We start from the raw sequence: 14012 nt of genomic DNA, 5'->3' as shown, positions 1-14012 counted from the left end.
CACTTAACCGCTGCGCCACTGGGCTGGCCCCATGGCTTCTTTTAATTTTATGTGGAATCCCCTACTTTTATTATAAAAATAATAACATCTAACACATGTTGAGCCCTTTATAAGTACCAGGTTAAAAGAATCTAGTAACTAAGCAGAGGATAACTACAGCTTTAGTCTATAGCTTCTCTTGGCAGCAACTGCGCTACACGCCCTCAGAGGCACAGCATCAGCTGCCCATGACCCCCTTGGAGGGCCAAATACTGTACACTTGGTGCTCCAATCAGAAGTCTAAGAACCAGCTGTGCGTGTGTGAGATGGGGATAGAACTTCCTTTAAGCTCTATCTTCTAGGACCAACCCCAGAGACACTTCTTCTCTTTTGGGTTCCAGCCCTGAGAGAGGTAGCTGCTTCCTTCAGCAACCTATCTGATTTACCTCAGCCTCCTGGCTTTCCCACATCTGGGTCAGCAGTCTCCTGTATCGAATATCTGGCATGGTTTATGGTACTCTGACCAGACCTTGACGGATATATAGGTTCTTCTACCACTAAGTTTCCCATTGATTTGAAAAAATTGACACTTCTAGCTTCTTTATTTCTATATTTATTTCAGCTATACTGTTTATGAGCTCTTATCACTAATATCACCATTTTTCATTTCCTTTTTGGGGGTTCTTTTTAAGATAAGAAAATAAACAAAAATCATCAAATGATTGCATAAATACTGCTTACAAAGATAGAAATGCAGCTGAAAGGGAATTTTTGACTGGCAGGTAGTGGTTATGTGATGCTTTGAAACCTTCCTTATCAGCTGACGCATGGAAGATACCCCTGGCAAAGGGTGATTGAGAGATATGTGAACGCTTAACAATTTAAAAGTTGAGAACCTCCTGTATTTGCTTTCCTGCAAAGGAAATACAGAACTCTATTGGCTGACTCCTTCCACTAGTGTGATTAGAATATTTTTGTTGACCATTTTGATCTTCTTGCCACCTGCCAGACTGATGACGCTTATATTATAAGGAGGCAAATGATGAAAATCAAAAGCTTCCAGCTATGTCACCTGTTGATATATGTGGTAGGCAGACTTCTAAGATGGCACCCTAAGATTTCTGCCCTGCGCTGTGTAATCCCCTCCCCATGTGAATATGATGCATGTCACTCCCATAGTTAGTTACATTATATGGCAGAGGGATTTTGAAGGAGTAATTAAGTTCCCTAATCGGTTTACTTTGAGTTAATCAAAACAGAGATTATCTTGAGTGGGCCTGACTTAATCATGTGAGTCCTTAAAAAGGACTGCACCCTTCCTGAAGCCAGAGATTCAAAGTGTGACAGAGAAGACCTATGGAAGGGGGCCACGTGGTATAGACCTGACAGTGGCCTCTAGTAGCTGAGAATGGTCCCCAGACAACAGAAAGCAAGAAAGCAGCGACCTCAGTCCTACAACCATAAGGAAATTAATTCTGCCAACAATCTAAGGAAGCTTGGAAGTGCGTCTCTCCCCAGTGGAGATTCCAGATGAGGACTCGCCTGGCAGATATCTTGACTTCAGCTTTGTATGACACTAACCTATGCTGGACTCCTGACCCACAAAATTGGAAGGAAATAAACTTGTGTTAAGTCACTATGATTATGGTAATTTGTTACACAGTAGTGGAAAAATAGTACAATCAGTGGGGGCAGGGTGTAGATTCCATTTTCAGCAGCAGCAAAATACATATTAGCCACAATAAGAAATATATATGATCTATATAAAGAAAATCACAAAATTTTACTGATGCATAAAAAAAGGATTTGGAAAAATGGGGATATATATTATGCCCCTAAATGGGAAGATCAAATATTTTAAAGATGTAAATCTTAAAGGAGTTTTTATGACAGATAAGAAATGTATTAATAGTTCAATAAGAAAAAAAAAGTACAACATTTGAACAGAGAATATGTGGAACATTTGGAAATCTTTGGGAAAGCTCACTGTGGAAATAGCACCCAGGACCCTAAACGAATCCATAATCTCTAACTGGAACTAAAATCTATAACAGTAGAATGGGCTAAGTTTTAGACCAAGAAAACTCAACTGGACTGAGAAAGTAAGTTCCAGAGGTGGTAGGGTCAATGACTTTGCAAACCCACGGAGGCACAGAAGCATAGAGACAGTGCAGTTAACCAAACTCAGTGTGGGGGTACTTTTGTGATAATTTTAGGACCTTGGAGACAGGATATGTGAAAGCCCTTTGTGTGCTGTAAAGCATTTATACATTATTACAGGTTACCTTTGAAATATAGATAATGATATCTGGCTTATCATACAGTGTAATTTGATTAATTATGTGGATGTGTAGTTTCAAAACGCATGGATACAGGATCAGCTCTTTGCTTTACACAGAGGAGGACCATCTGAAGTCACTGGGTGACAGCAGGGCCAAGGGCAGCAGGAATTGTGATTGGATAGGAGACAGGCTCTGGAGGTGCCGTCCTCTCCTCTCTAGCCTGTAGACTGCTGCCACCACAGTGGTTTGGTGACATATGGGCATCAGCTGGCACCTTATTCAGCTTCACACAGGGCTGGTTTCATGTGTGAGCGACTACGTGGCTGCACTTAAAAGGGTCCCATGCTTGGTGCGTTGCTCTATTGACACTGTTTTGAAATTCTTAATAACTTTTTAACAAAGGACCCCGCATTTTTATTTTGCATTGGGCCCCACATATTATGTGGCCAGTCCTGGCTTTAGAACTCACTTGTATTTTTGCTTCGTATGACAAACAGGGACAAAATTTACCTGTAATTAGGCACTGACCCAGGAGTGAGCATTCCTAGAACTGCCCTGACCTGCCCCGCTGCGAGACTGTTCCTTTTTTTTTAACATTCGTCTGTCGGGCCGCTGGCTGGGTCTCTAAAAAGAACCCTGCTGAGTTGGACTTGACCTCAGCAGCATTGCCATTCTGTCAGCAACTTCCATGTTGTTACAGGTGTGGCAAGACTTTTGTCCTGCCTGATTCCAGCCAGTGGTGTGTAGAGAAACTCCTGCTCCAACCTCACCCTACCTGGTGGGTGGCCTGGGTCCCTGAGGATGCTTTCTTCCAGAATGGACAAAGGAGGACAGATGAAAGGAGGACAGAGGGGGTTAGAAAAAGATAGTATCAATCAGAGGTGGAGAATGATTACTCAAAAATGAACGTCTACCACTGAATGTTGCTTCACCTCCCTCAGCCTGTTTCCTCATCTGTGAACCGGCCAAGCCGAGGCGGTACCAGCCCCCACAGGATTGCCAGGGAACAGAGGGTGTGTGTAAAAGACTTTCCGTGGTTCCTGGAGCTTAGTAAGTGTTATTTATCATGAAACATGGATTCTTAATTCTTTGGGTCATGGGGCCCCGGGAAAACCTGATGATACCTATGGTTTCTCGCCTGCCTCCCGCCCCTAAAAGTCATCTTCCAAAAAAGAGCTTGCCGACACTGCCAGGGTTTGACAAGGTTGATAAGGTGCCGGGGTCGAAGGCAGTTCCTGGACCCAGGTGAAGGCACGTGTCTCTACAATGATCATTTAGGCGGTGCTGGCTCCACTGTCATCCTTAAGCCTCCACCTGCAGCTCCCCGACCGCGGCCACCGGGTCCGACTCTGCAAGCGGCTTCTGCACGGCCCCGGCGGGGGTCCGGGCGGGCTGAGCGGAGGCAGCAGGAGGGGGCGGGCCAGGCTCTCGGCCCGCCCCTGGTCGGGCTCGGGGTGGGGGGTCCGGCCTATTACCGGATGGAAACTGCGGGTGTCCAGGGGGCGGGAGGGAGAGGGGGAGCGAGGGAGGTGCGCGGGTGAAAGGCGCATTGATGCAGCCTGCGGCGGCCTCCGAGCGCGGCGGGGCCAGACTCTGAGCGCGTCCCGGCTGCCGGGTCTCCTCCTCCTTGTCCTGCTCCGCGCGCCCCGGGGCCGCCGCGCGCCATGCGCCCCCAGGGCCCCGCCGCCGCCTGCTCGCAGCGGCTCCTCGGTCTGCTGCTGCTCCTGCTGTTGCAGCTGCGGACGCCGTCGAGCGCCTCCGAGACCCCCAAGGGGAAGCAAAAGGCGCTGCTCCGGCAGAGGGAGGTGGTGGACCTGGTGAGTCCGGTGGAGGGGACAGAGCCGCGGGAGGGCGTAGGTCCAGCTGTTGGGGGTGGGGACGGCCTGTGCAGCTGGGTGTATGTGTCTTGCCTGCGCCTGGGTGTCCCGCTTTGAGTCTACGTGTAAGGAAGGACCTGGGCTATGTGTGTGGTGGAGTCCTGGAACTCGCAGGGGAGACCAAAATGAGAGGGCCATCGTGGAGCAGAGATGCGACGTGGGTCGGGTGGGACGCCCCAAATGATAGGGAGTCACCCGATAATTTCTGGCCCCTGCGCCCCACCCTGGGAGGATGGAGAGGATTAGGGCGACAATGAGAGTAGAATGAGGAGCTTGGGCAGATCAGGACGTGGGCCTGGGAGTTGCCTGGGAGACCCTGGACTCGCTGATCCCCTGGGTGGGCCTGGGCCCAGGCCCTGCAACGTGTCCTTTGTTGGGGCTGGTGGCCACGTCTGCAAGCAAGAGAGAATAACAACCCTCACAAAGCATCCGTCCAACTGTTTGTAACTTGAAGACTGTGAGTCATGTTGGGTCATCTTTCTAGGGAGTATGGGCTGCAATTTACTTTGTTGGACGACCACAGCTGGGCCAGGAATGGTTTAGAGGGTTTAAGGCCGGAAGTGGAAAATGAAGGGGCCGGGTACCAACCGTCAGAGGACCTATCTCACTGTTCTTTTTAGACAGTTGGGCAGTCAGTCCTTCCAGACACCCTGGGTCTTCAGCCTGTGGCCACCAGGTAGGAGCATCACAGTTGAGCTAAGGGAGAAGCCCATTTCTGGGAGAGCCAAATCAATAGCCCAGGTGCTTTCTGAGGGCCTCATCTGTGGGGAGGTTTGTTTGCTTGCAGCTCTTTCCCTCCAAAGTCAACAGCCCCAGGGGAGGGCAGAGCGTTCGCCGCCCTGTGGCAAGAGCGATCTACAACTACCATGTTTCTTGGCACATAATACACTTCAATCCTTAAGCCAATCTTATTTGCAGACAAATATGGTTTACTGGCATTGTGGGATGGAAGAGAGGGGGGCATTTTTTGATAAAAAACTGTTTTGAATTTGTTAAGCTGCCATTGTAAACTGGGCTAATAAACCAAGCTCCCTGGCAGCTAGTTCTACACCAGATTCAAAACCTCTGGAAAAAAATTCCTGCCTTTTCACACTGCACTTTTTGGTGATGGGCTATGTAATTTTGCTCCACAAAGCAGACTGTGTGTTCAGGGCTACATTTCTAGTTTGTGTCTAAATTGTTAAAAACTGTACCAAATGAATGTGGTTCAGTGCAATTTCTGTTTTATGAATTTGTAATTATGATACACAAAATACCCCTTCTCCCCTAAAGCTAGCAATTTTTTTCTTTCCCTCCAAGGATTTACAGTACCTGCAATTTCCCACAACGCCAGCCTAACTTGGAAAAGCTTTTTGTGCAGCCAGGCTCAGGTGCATCCTGTAGATTGGCTTCGGTTTTGCTGGAGGAAAAAAGTCCACATAGTCGTTAAAAAGGTTTCAACAGATTCTATAAAGCAACTTCTTTGTACAGGATCTTTCAAAGCGTTCCTTTCAAGCTTCCAGCAAGCTATGCCCCCTGGTGGCCAGTGAGAGAAACAGGCGTTCATTCCACAGACATTTATCAAACCCCTACCTAGTACTAAGCATGCTGTTAGCATTTTAAAGTGAAAGAAGACAGACGTAATACCTGTGGAACCAAATTCAATAAAATTATGTGGTCTCTGAAATGCAGTTTTTAGGTAAAAAGCTGAATAAAGATTCTCAACCATGGCATTAATGACGTTTTGGGCTAGGTAATTCTTTGTTGTGTCCTGTGCGTTGTAGGATGTTTGGCAGCATCCCTGGCCTCTACTCACTGCATGTCAATAGCAATCCCCCCTCTGAAGTTGTGACAAGCAAAAATGTCTCCAGACATTTGCCAAGTGTCCCTTGGGGGACAAAATTGTCCATGGTTGACAACTAGTGATATATAGGAAAATAAAACTGTGTAGCATCTTGTCCTGAGGGAAGAAATAGTGAAAAAACTCAACGAATAGCAGAAGTCCTATTGTTTCTCCCTTCCCCCTTTCAGTCTGTGGCCAAACAGTGCATATATCTGCTAGTGAAAGTGAATGAGATTACTAAAATGGAAAGTAAGTCTAAAATAAACCAAACTATTTTACAATATTTTATACTTTAGCATGTCTTTGAATACTTTTGCAATTTTGTTAAATACTTTTATTACCATTTCTCTGGCAGTATATAAATAGCAGTGTCTTTTTTTTTCTTATATCAGGAAAATGGTGGTAGTCAAAGTCACAAAAATCATTTATCAAAACAAAAATCAAATTGGTGATGTGAGAAGCAAATTGATTGGCAGACATTAGATACATGGGGATCCTCCTAGGTAGTGTCATTACTGGACTTTATAATATGACCACGTCTATTCCCAGATAAAGAAATGAAAAGATAAGCTCTGAAGTCCTTTTTATATGAAAGGAACCTTGTGTTTTGTTTCTTACTGGATAGTATATCTATATAGAATGATAGTCTTAAACAATTTACACAAATAGGGGAGTGCTAAAGTAAAAACTTAAGGGGATTGGGTTTGGAGTTTGGAGGGTCCTATTCAGGGACCAATTCAGGGATAGACACAGGGATTAGACAGATGGAGATCAAAACATCACCTCTGCCACTGATCCAACCACAGTGATGTGCATGGCTTCTGTGTGTCAGCTGGCAGGTTTGCTAATGTTCTGTTCCCCGGGCCTAGTGCCTGGTATGGTTCACCCAAGGGAGTGGACATACTTGCCCAGTGTCACCACCTCACATGGTCTTTGGGGGAATAATAAGAATACCTATGGCTGACATATGCAGTGCTTACTGTGTATCAGGCACTGTTTTAGGCACACTTTATATATTATCTCACGTAAATCTCATACAAACCCTACAAGGTAAGAATATTTATTTTCTTCATTTTACAGATAAGGAAATAGGCACTGAAATGTTGAGTAACTTGCCATATCTCAGCTAGCTAATAAGTGGTGGAGCCAAGATTGAACTCCAGAAAATCTGGCTCTAGAATCCATGCTCTTAACTTCTACATAATACCACTGCCGCCCCCCCTCACCACCACCAAGAAAAACAGAGAGAATCCTAGCACTTAAGGGGTTCGATAGATTACTACCACCCATTGAAGACCAGTGGTCACCTGCATCCAGGTCATTTCCTCCTTCTTGGGGAGGAGGAGTGAGGCTGGAGGCCAGAAGCGCTGCCCCAGTGACACTTCCTCCGCATAAAAACACGAGAAGCATCAGGAGATGTGCATATCAGCTTAGAGATACTGCCAGTGTAAGGTAATTATCTACTGTTAAGGTTATTTTATAATTTATCTCTAGGAATTTATCTTAGGGAAATAATTCAAGAAGAAAAAAGCTATATGGATGAAGATTTTCATTTCAATAAAATTGCTAGAAAAAATAGAAATAACCTAAGTATCCCAAAATAGTGCAATGTTTGCATAAAACTGTAAAACTATAATTCTGAAATTCAAGTCCTTTTACGACATAGAGGGTTAGAAGAAGAAAGCAGCTATCAAATTATGTCCACCTTGGAATAAAGCTATTTAAAATTTGCATATGCTTTTAATGAGCAGTAGAAAAAAGCAGGCAAATGAAAACATTTTGTCTTCTTCTTTGATTTGCGTGTATGTGTGTGTGTAATGTCTGTGCAATAAAAAGAATAGGAAAGAAATCTCAATATTTTAGAAGTAACTTTATAATCACTTCTCTGTAATAACTTATCTAGAACATGGGCAAGTGGTAAATAAATGCAATTCTAATCAGATTGAGTCTTTGAATCTTAAGTGGTGAGAGAGTTTTTCCCCCTTTCCTCTTTCTGCTGTAGTATAATGGAATGTGCTTACAAGGGCCTGCAGGGGTGCCAGGGCGAGATGGGAGCCCTGGGGCCAATGGCATTCCTGGTACCCCCGGGATCCCAGGTCGGGATGGATTCAAAGGAGAAAAGGGGGAATGCCTGAGGGAAACCTTCGAGGAGTCGTGGACACCTAACTACAAGCAGTGTTCATGGAGTTCGCTGAATTATGGCATAGATCTTGGGAAAATTGCGGTGAGTAAACTCTGAATTATTTTAAAGTTGTATGCTTTACTCCCAATACTGTTTGCTGTTGCTCAAAAAGAAACAGGTCAAGAGTAAATATATATGGACAGTGCTAGTCTAGGATGTGAGCTTCCTGGGGCAGAGATTCTGTTTTGATTACTGCTGTATCTGTACATCCAGCACACAGGGCTCAGGAAATATTTTTGGAATGGAGAAAAAAGTAAATATATAGATTGATTTGGTCTAATACTGAAAACTGGCTGTTTTTGGTAAGACTGAAAGATACTTTCAATGGGGTGAATAATTCTAAGAATGCCATAATTTGATTTTCTTAGTGTCCCTAATATTAGGGTCTCTTATCTATCTTGCAGAGAATCTTCCTCCCTCTGTAAAAGTTAAGCTTTTTAAATGCAGTTTGGGGGAAAAGGATAGTTAAATAAAATTCACAATACAACTTGAAAGCATCCTTTTAATTAAAACTGAAAATGCTAATTCAACTCTATTTCTGTGTTGTGATAGGAGTGTACATTTACAAAGATGCGTTCGAACAGTGCTCTGAGAGTTTTGTTCAGTGGCTCGCTTCGGTTAAAATGCAGAAACGCATGCTGTCAGCGTTGGTATTTCACGTTCAATGGAGCTGAATGTTCAGGACCTCTTCCCATTGAAGCTATAATTTATTTGGACCAAGGAAGCCCAGAACTGAATTCAACAATTAATATTCATCGCACTTCTTCTGGTACGTAGAATAGTCGCATTGCAGAATGTGCCTCACATCTTTAGAGACCAAAGATTAGTTTTGAGTCCACTATCATGTCGGGTCATAGCAAGTTTTCTGTGCATAATTCTCCATCCTGGTTGCACTTCAGAATTTCCAATGAATCTTTTTTAAAAATGTGGATGTCTGGGTCCCATCTCTGACCAACTGAATTGGAATTTCAGGGGGTAAGACTCCAGCATTTGCATTTTTTAAAAGATCCCCAAGGTTGAAAATCTGAGTTAGATGAAATGGTAAAACAGCCAATAATGTCATAGAGCAGTGGTTTTCAACCTAGGCTACACATTGGGCTCACCTCAGGAACTGACAAAAATCCCCATGTCTGGGTACCACCCCTTCAGGAAGTCTGACTTAATGGGTCTCGGTGCAGCCTAGGCAATGAGACTTCCAAAATCTCTCTCCGTTATTCTAATGTGCAGCCAATGTTGAGAACCACCAGCTTAGACTGATAAGGAGACTGATTTCTCTGCCTTGTCCTTTAAAAGGGTAGATATAGTCTGCCGAATTTATAAAAGAGAAAATTTCTCTACTGTTCCTGCATTCTCTGTTTCTACCTTAGTATGAAAGAAAAGACAATTAAATCAGTGGTCACTTAAGCTGTAAGAAAAAAAGTATTAGTTTGTTTTGTTCTGTTTTAAGGTTCATTGAAGAAAGTTTAGAAGATACCAAAAAGTAGAAGGGGAAAAAACCACCTATGAGTGTCATAACCCACAGACACCACTATCGATATTTGGCTGCCAGCCATTTTGGTTTCTTGAGTTGCTGTGGGGGTGACACATGACAGCACATGCTGGGAGAAACACAAGTTTATACATCACTGGCTTCATTTCCCTGAATTCTTGAAGGGATTTCTCACTAATCTTGTACTTAAAAATGGCAGAGGGAAGAGAAGCGCTCCCCCACTGTTAACCAGAGGAAATTATGTTTCAGCATTCTTTGAGGCTCCATGTTAGATCCTGAACCTGAAAACTAATACAGCACATTTATCTGTAAGAAATCAAGACATCCTTTCCCCCTTTCTTCCTCAAATCCCCACAATTTCCTCAAGATGGAAAGAAGATATTTTAACCCCGTCTTTGCACATAGAGAGGCCCAGGGAAATAAGCGTCTCGCCCAGGACAGTGGAATCTGTGTTCAGGAGAGCGGAAACCAGAGCCCTGCCCTCTTCTCTCCCCAGCCCTTTCTTTGATCAAACGAAAAAGCCTTTTCACAAGTCCTTGGATACATGTGCTGGAAAGGAAGACGTGCTTTCCATCCGAGAAGCAGTCTCTAAAATAAGAAAAATCTAGATATAAAATATAAAATTTGATAAGAAGTGATATATGTTTAGATACTAGTCAATATAAGCAACTTACTTTCTATTATATTATCTTTTTGGTGTGTGTGTTAATACCTTGCTCTAATGGAAGCCCCGAGGCCCAGGAACTGTGATCTGTACGTGCATGTGCTTTATAAGTATTCGACAGACCATTTCCTAACCATGGTTTGGAAACTTAACAGTTGGGTAGAATGCAGAAGTCTTTTGTTATTCATAACAGTTTTTGTATTAAGATGAATTGAAGGTTACCTCCATAATAAACTCACTTTCCCTTGCACACTGCTCCTCTTTCTCAAGGGAAAGGAAGGGGGATGCACTTACAGTTGGCACATCAGAGGATGACGTAAAGCCTTGGATATGCCTGTGGGAGTTTGACAAATACCTGAATGTCCTCTTGTTATGTGGGTTGAGGAGGAAAACAGCTTGGGAACCCCTAATCCAACATATTTTAGGTGCTTCCTAAGCTGCAATACTACTTCATTGCAGCAAAAGTGTTCATTCATTCAAAAGACATTATTTCATCTGTTAAAGTCCATGAAGTGACCATTTGACTCTCCCTGTGTGAGGCTGACGCTAGACCCAAGCTTGTCTGATGGCGTGTGGGGTGAAGTGAACAAGTTTCTAGGCCATGGACGTCAAGACCTTAGAAACCACGAGTATTTCTGGGCATTCTCACCTGGGATGGTACTGAGAATAGTAGATTAAATGGGATTATGGACATACTGCTTAGTTCTCCCAACTTTGAAAGGGGCCTGAACCCAGAGCCAGGTCCCTGAATTCTGAGGGACTTGCCTTAGATTCACTGATGCCACAGCTAATGGAAGCAGACCGCTTCAGGCCTCCATCCCCCCGCTCAGCTGGAGTGCGCTAACCTCAACCAAATAGGAAACCTGACCAGTCCCATGATGTCATCCCTACACGACTTGTATGTCAGTACTCATCTTCTTAAAGAATCTGCCAAGCTGTGGTGCCTTTCCCCCTTCTACATATCACAGGGGCCATATCTTTTTGTCTGTTAAAATGACCACTGAGGGAATTCCTTTTTGTTTTTTTTAAAGATTTTATTTTTTTCCTTTTTCTCCCCAAAGCCCCCCGGTACATAGTTGTATCTTCTTCGTTGTGGGTCCTTCTAGTTGTGGCATGTGGGACGCTGCCTCAGCGTGGTCTGATGAGCAGTGCCATGTCCACGCCCAGGATTCGAACCAACGAAACACTGGGCCGCCTGCAGCGGAGCGCTGGAACTTAACCACTTGGCCATGGGGCCAGCCCCGAGGGAATTTTTTTTTAATGTAAGAAAAGAACCTTGGTAAGATGGAATGCAAGTTGTATATTAGCATGTGAAAGTCCAGAGGACCTGAAAAAGGGTATATATTTATAAAGTATAAGAACACAGAGGAAAAGCAGGATTTAGTTTGTTTGTTTTTTCGCTGTAAAGAAATTCTATGTAAAATGGGATTCCCAGACTGACGGACTGGCATAATGATTATGCTAGAATTTCTTTTAATATTATAAAACTCCTTTCTTCTACTTGAATACCATTTAATGTACAGGTAAGTATTGGAAAGGGCTTTCTTTAAAAAAAACTTGCATATTAATCCAAATCTTCGCTTCTAAAAGCGTAGGCTTCCTTTATTTAGTCAAATAAACTGCTTTTTTGTTTTAGGTTATCTCTGTACCTAAGTGAATTCTGGTTTTTTGGTTGAAACCCATAAGAAAACTGCTTGTTAAGCTTATATCATAGAAAGGATATGTATACAGATCTTCGTTGGCTTACAATGGGGTTGCATCCCAATAAACCCATTGTAAATTGAAAATATCCTAAGTCAAAAATGCATTTAACCCACTTAGTCTACCGAACATCATAGCTTAGCCTAGCCTACCTTAAATGTGCTCAGAACACTTACATTAGCCTATAGTTGGGCAAAGTCATCTAACACAAAACCTGTTTTATAATAAAGTACTGAATATCTCATGTAGTTTATTGAATACTGTACTGAAAGTGAAAAACAGAATGACTGTATGGGTACAGTGTATCTGTTGTTTATCCTCCTGATTGCATGGCTGATTGGGAGCTGCGGCTTACAGCTCCTGACCGGCATCATGAGAGAGCATCCTACAGCATATCGCTAGCCAAAGGAAAGATCAAAATTCGAAGTACACTTCCTACTGAATGCGTATGGCTTTCCCACCCTTGTAAAGTCAAAAAATTGTAAGTCGAACCATCGTAAGTTGGGGACTGTCTGTACATCTTTTAAAAATATTTAGATACTAACTCAGAAAAAGAGAACTTGTCTTTATGAAACCCTTATCAAGTATTAGGATTTTTAAATCACTGTACATTAAGTAGATTTGTAATCTAGCTTGCTAAAGTAATAAAATCTAGCTACAGGTTTTTGCTCTTTGTCTAAAGAGAGATGCAACTTTCATCTTTGTTTTGCAGTGGAAGGACTTTGTGAAGGAATTGGTGCCGGATTAGTGGATATTGCTATCTGGGTTGGTACTTGTTCCGACTACCCAAAAGGAGACGCCTCTACTGGATGGAATTCAGTATCCCGAATCATTATCGAAGAACTACCAAAATAAATTCTTTAATTTTCATTCTCTACCTCTTTTTTATTATATCTTTGAATGGTTCATTTTAGTGACATTTTATATAATTTTTATGTATACATCTGAAAGAAAAACAAGGCTAACGTGTTTACAGACCAAAGTGTGATTCCACACTGTTTTTAAATCCAGTATTATTCATTTTTCTTCAATCAAAATGGTTGCAGGATTTTGTAGTTGATTAGAATACTTTCTTCATATTCCCATTCCCTGAACCTATAATTTGGAATGTCATTGTGATCTTTAATTTTTTTTCCTATTCTCTTAGTATAGCACCTTTTAAAATATAAAAGCTACCAGTCTTGTACAAGTTGTAAATGTTCCGAATTGTTTTATATCTGTGAAATAAAACTTATTTCAAATAACTTTAATATCTTTAAGCTAATTGCCGCTAAAATTAGAGTTTCTGATACTTTATATCTGAAAAGTTGAGTATAAACCTAATTTTGTATTTATCCATTTAACAATCATATTAAATTTTAGTACATGTATAGTACTGTTCCATATTTTGAGGGATACAAAGAGAAAGGAGTATTTATGTGTCAGGAAATACGCTAGCACTTTAGGAATTTTATCTTTTAACAGAGTAAAAAGATGTGGACTCTGGCCTACCAAATTGCATTTGGTAGGGAGGATAAGATATATACAAAAATATCAATAACTCAAAGATTAATATGTTGATTGCCATAAAATTATTGAAGGGGTGGTGTAATTCAAAGGAAGATCTATATTTCTGGCTGAAGTGATCAGAAAGAATTCATGATGACGGATGTATAGATATAAGACTGATAGAGTAAATCCTGGGCTTGAATTGGAAGTTATCAGCATGAACTCATAAAGTACTTTATCTTAAATAAAGCTATGAAACAATAACAACAAAATCTTCTAGCTCTGTTAACTGAAAAGTTCTAGAAACAATGACCTACTTAGTGATGCCTGGATTATGATCTCTGCATAACATTTCCTACTAAAAGGAACTAAGGCTCCTTGGAGAAATGGGTGACTTCAGTTCTGGGGCAGGACGTGTACGATATGAGCCTGCAACGTCTAGGCACACTGGAAAAGAAGGCAACTATGAAAGACAATTCAGAAGGATCCAATAATCAACTTGAATCGGTTCCCACTGGCAAAGATGAT

General features: G+C 42.4%; 1 protein-coding gene across 1 annotated transcript; it reads left to right on the top strand.

Moving 5' to 3' along the window:
* Positions 1-1586: 1586 nt before the first annotated feature.
* CTHRC1 (collagen triple helix repeat containing 1) lies at positions 1587-13240 on the top strand. Its single transcript, XM_046641643.1, has 4 exons — positions 1587-4078; positions 7963-8184; positions 8695-8911; positions 12709-13240. Exons 1-4 carry the CDS (start codon positions 3926-3928, stop codon positions 12849-12851), a joined length of 735 nt encoding a protein of 244 aa, XP_046497599.1. The 5' UTR covers positions 1587-3925; the 3' UTR covers positions 12852-13240.
* Positions 13241-14012: the final 772 nt, after the last annotated feature.

This window comes from Equus quagga, chromosome 16 (genome assembly GCF_021613505.1).
Source record: "Equus quagga isolate Etosha38 chromosome 16, UCLA_HA_Equagga_1.0, whole genome shotgun sequence".
NCBI classification, from domain to species: domain Eukaryota; kingdom Metazoa; phylum Chordata; class Mammalia; order Perissodactyla; family Equidae; genus Equus; species Equus quagga.
This window is presented reverse-complemented; position numbering and strand designations above follow the sequence as displayed.